This window comes from Aplysia californica, unplaced genomic scaffold (assembly GCF_000002075.1).
Source record: "Aplysia californica isolate F4 #8 unplaced genomic scaffold, AplCal3.0 scaffold00112, whole genome shotgun sequence".
In the NCBI taxonomy this organism is placed as follows: Eukaryota; Metazoa; Mollusca; class Gastropoda; order Aplysiida; family Aplysiidae; genus Aplysia; species Aplysia californica.
In genome coordinates this window covers 1,347,654-1,350,849 of record NW_004797382.1, presented here as the reverse complement: position 1 = coordinate 1,350,849, position 3,196 = coordinate 1,347,654, and the positions used below count along the sequence as shown (strand labels likewise).

Here is a 3,196-nt window from a genome sequence, read left to right as displayed (position 1 = left end):
ACACACACACACACACACACGCACACAGGCACACAAACACACAAACACACACGTATGCAAACGTACACACACACACACACACACACACACACACACACACACACAAACAACATGCACACACATGAATACGCACGCATATGTGCACTCGTGTACACACACACTCTTCCCAATAGGACAAGATATGTTAGAAAGGAAAGAAGAGCAAACCCCATCGATTCGATATAATTTTGATCATTTAGGAGGCAGGTTTTGACCAACCCAGCTGACAGTCAGGCATGTAACACCCCAGCAGAAAGACACACATATTTAATAAAATATATACATGTATTCAATATAAATTTCTCCACACTTGAAAATCGAACTAGGGTCTCCTTCAACTGCATGCGACAGTGAAGCGTCATAGACCAACAACAGAGTTACTCACTGGTAGAAAACAACAACAGGTTACTGAGTTACTCACAGTGAAAAACAACAAAGTTACTCAAGGGATGAAAATAACAGAGTTACTCACGGACATTAAACAACAAGGTTACACACGGACTTAAAACATTAGGGTTACTCACGGGTAGAACACAACCGAGTTACTCACGTGTAGAACACACCAGAGTTACTCACGGGTAGAACACAACAGAGTTACTCACGGGTAGAACACAACAGAGTTACTCACGGGTAGAACACAACAGAGTTACTCACGTGTAAGTAGAAAACAACAGGGTTACTCACGTGTAAGTAGAAAACAACAGGGTTATTCACGGGTAGAAAACAAACGACAGAGTAACTCACGGATAGTAAACAAAAAGGTTACTCACGGGGTTATCCACAAAGATCACCGAGTAGTGGTCCACCCATGACGTCACACGTTCAACAACTGCCAGGGAGAGAAAGAGAAAATAAAGCGCAACTTGCTCTAATGGCCACCTGTATAAGACAATCACGTGTGCAACCACTTCTCATTTCCCGTCTTAATTGGGTTTTAAACAATAATTATATGATGGCACTTATAAGACGGCCACCTGTATAAGATAGCCATTTTGTCATCAACAATCGGTGGCCCTTTTAGACATTTTAAAGTTTTTATTTCCAAGAGGGAAGAATTCTTATCCAGTATCTCGGTCTTTCTGCCGGGATGTTGTATCTCTCTCAGCCTGGGTCGGCCCCGACAGGCAGGGTCGTAAACCCGCCCCCTAAATGATCTGAATTACAATGTATATCGGTGGCTGTGTCATAACACTTACATTATTAAAAAAGATTTTTTTAAAAATCGTATTCACAGTCATGATATTGGCTAACGGTTTTTAAATTCTAATAAAAAAGTTCTAGATAAAATTTATTGGACTTTTGAAAGGCTGATAGAAAAAACAATAGCGTAAAATCCCCTAAATATACAAACAGGACCCCCCTCTCCCTTCCATCCCCCAACCGAACAAACCAAAAAAAAAGAAAGAAAAAAAAGAAAAAAGAAATAAACAGTTGAACCAATGCCGAACACCAAAAAAATGCCACAAAAATACACAAAGCCTCACCAAATTATTAAAGGGGAAAAAAGTTTACTTACGTTCACCATTCTTGTCAACTGTGATTGGTCCGATCTCCTCAAATAGACCAATCATCGCCGAGTTCCCAGGCCCTCCGTTCAAGTAGACAATGAGCTGGGTCTCGTCAGGAGCAACCTTTGTAGGGAAAACAAATCCTGGTTTTTCTGTTTAATTTGTTTGTAAGCAAGGTGCACACATGTACATACATAGATCTACATACACACACATACATACATACACACACTCACATACACACATACACACGTATACACACGCACACACTCACACACATATTCATACATATACACAAACCAGGGGCGGCTCGTGGGGCTAAAAAGTGGGCGTGCACAATTAAGCAACAGCAGGTTGAAGATAGTCAAGGGCATAGTAAATGGGATGGTAGGATTTTTAGGTTGATGAAGGAGGACCTTATGCTTTTATTTTCATTCTTTTTACTGGTCGCTTTGATTTCTAGAACTAAATCTGTTTGTTAGCTTAACATCAATTTCTTTATCCTGCATTGGGACTGAACACTCGAGTAATAACTTTCACCACTCCACTACAAAACCGTTCAAAGGCACAACTCATAGGACAGTGACTTAAGTATGTCACGTTCACCTCCCTCAGGTTCACGGTCACGGAGTCGCTTAAAATAGTGGCAAGACAATGAACCAATCACAAGTCACTTGAGCACTCCGCTGGATTGCTCCGGGGATAACATAATTTTGGCTTTGAATAGTGTACAGGCTATTGCGTTTATTTTTAGACTGCCTACTATGGGTAGTGTTTCGTGGGTGCACATTTGAGATGTGCCGTCTTGTTAATATTAATATACCGCCAAACTAGCTACGAGTGTCGTCATCGCTTGGGTTATCCCAAAGAGCGATTTATAGGTCAGATAACCACTGTTGAATATTCTATTACGTTTAGTTAAAGCGCTTGGACTTTGGCATGGCATAGTAGATGTTTTACGGCGCTTTTGACACAGAAATGACAGTTACAGCGCCAGCGAGGACCTTGTTTTGATATTATATTTGGCTAGTGTTTGTTTCTGACTTCTTTTATTTCATGTTTGTGGGTGCTTTTAGTTATAGAACATTGAAAAATTTTGGGCGGCACTGCACCACCGTGCTCTATGGACAAACCGCGCCTGACACAAACACACATACACACACACATACACACTAATACACACACACATACACACTTATATACATACATACACACACATACACACATACACACACATGTACACACACACTCACACACACTCACACTCACATACACACATACACATACACACTTAAACACACACACACATACACACTTGTACACACTTATACACACAGACACAGACACACACATACACACACATATACACACTTATACACACATATATGCATATTCAAACACACACACATACACACATACATACCCACATACACACACATACACATAGAGACACACACACATACGTACATACACACACACATACACACACACACACACACACACATACACACACACACACACACACACACACCGACCTTTGTGGCGGGGAAGAACCAAAAGAAGAGATGGCTGTCGTGTCTGTGATCCACCGTGATATACCCAGAGTGACAGACAGACAAACACACGCACAAACACACACACACACACAC

The 3,196-nt window shown here is 41.1% G+C and overlaps 1 protein-coding gene across 1 annotated transcript in view; it reads right to left on the bottom strand.

Annotated features, from left to right (window-relative positions):
- Positions 1–3,196, bottom strand: part of LOC101863974 (probable serine carboxypeptidase CPVL) — a gene marked incomplete at its 3' end in the record, with an annotated part of 7,026 nt that overhangs the window by 898 nt on the left and 2,932 nt on the right. Inside the window, 2 exon segments of the mRNA XM_013081030.2 lie at positions 810–868; positions 1,556–1,670. Coding sequence (XP_012936484.1) covers positions 810–868; positions 1,556–1,670 — 174 coding nt within the window.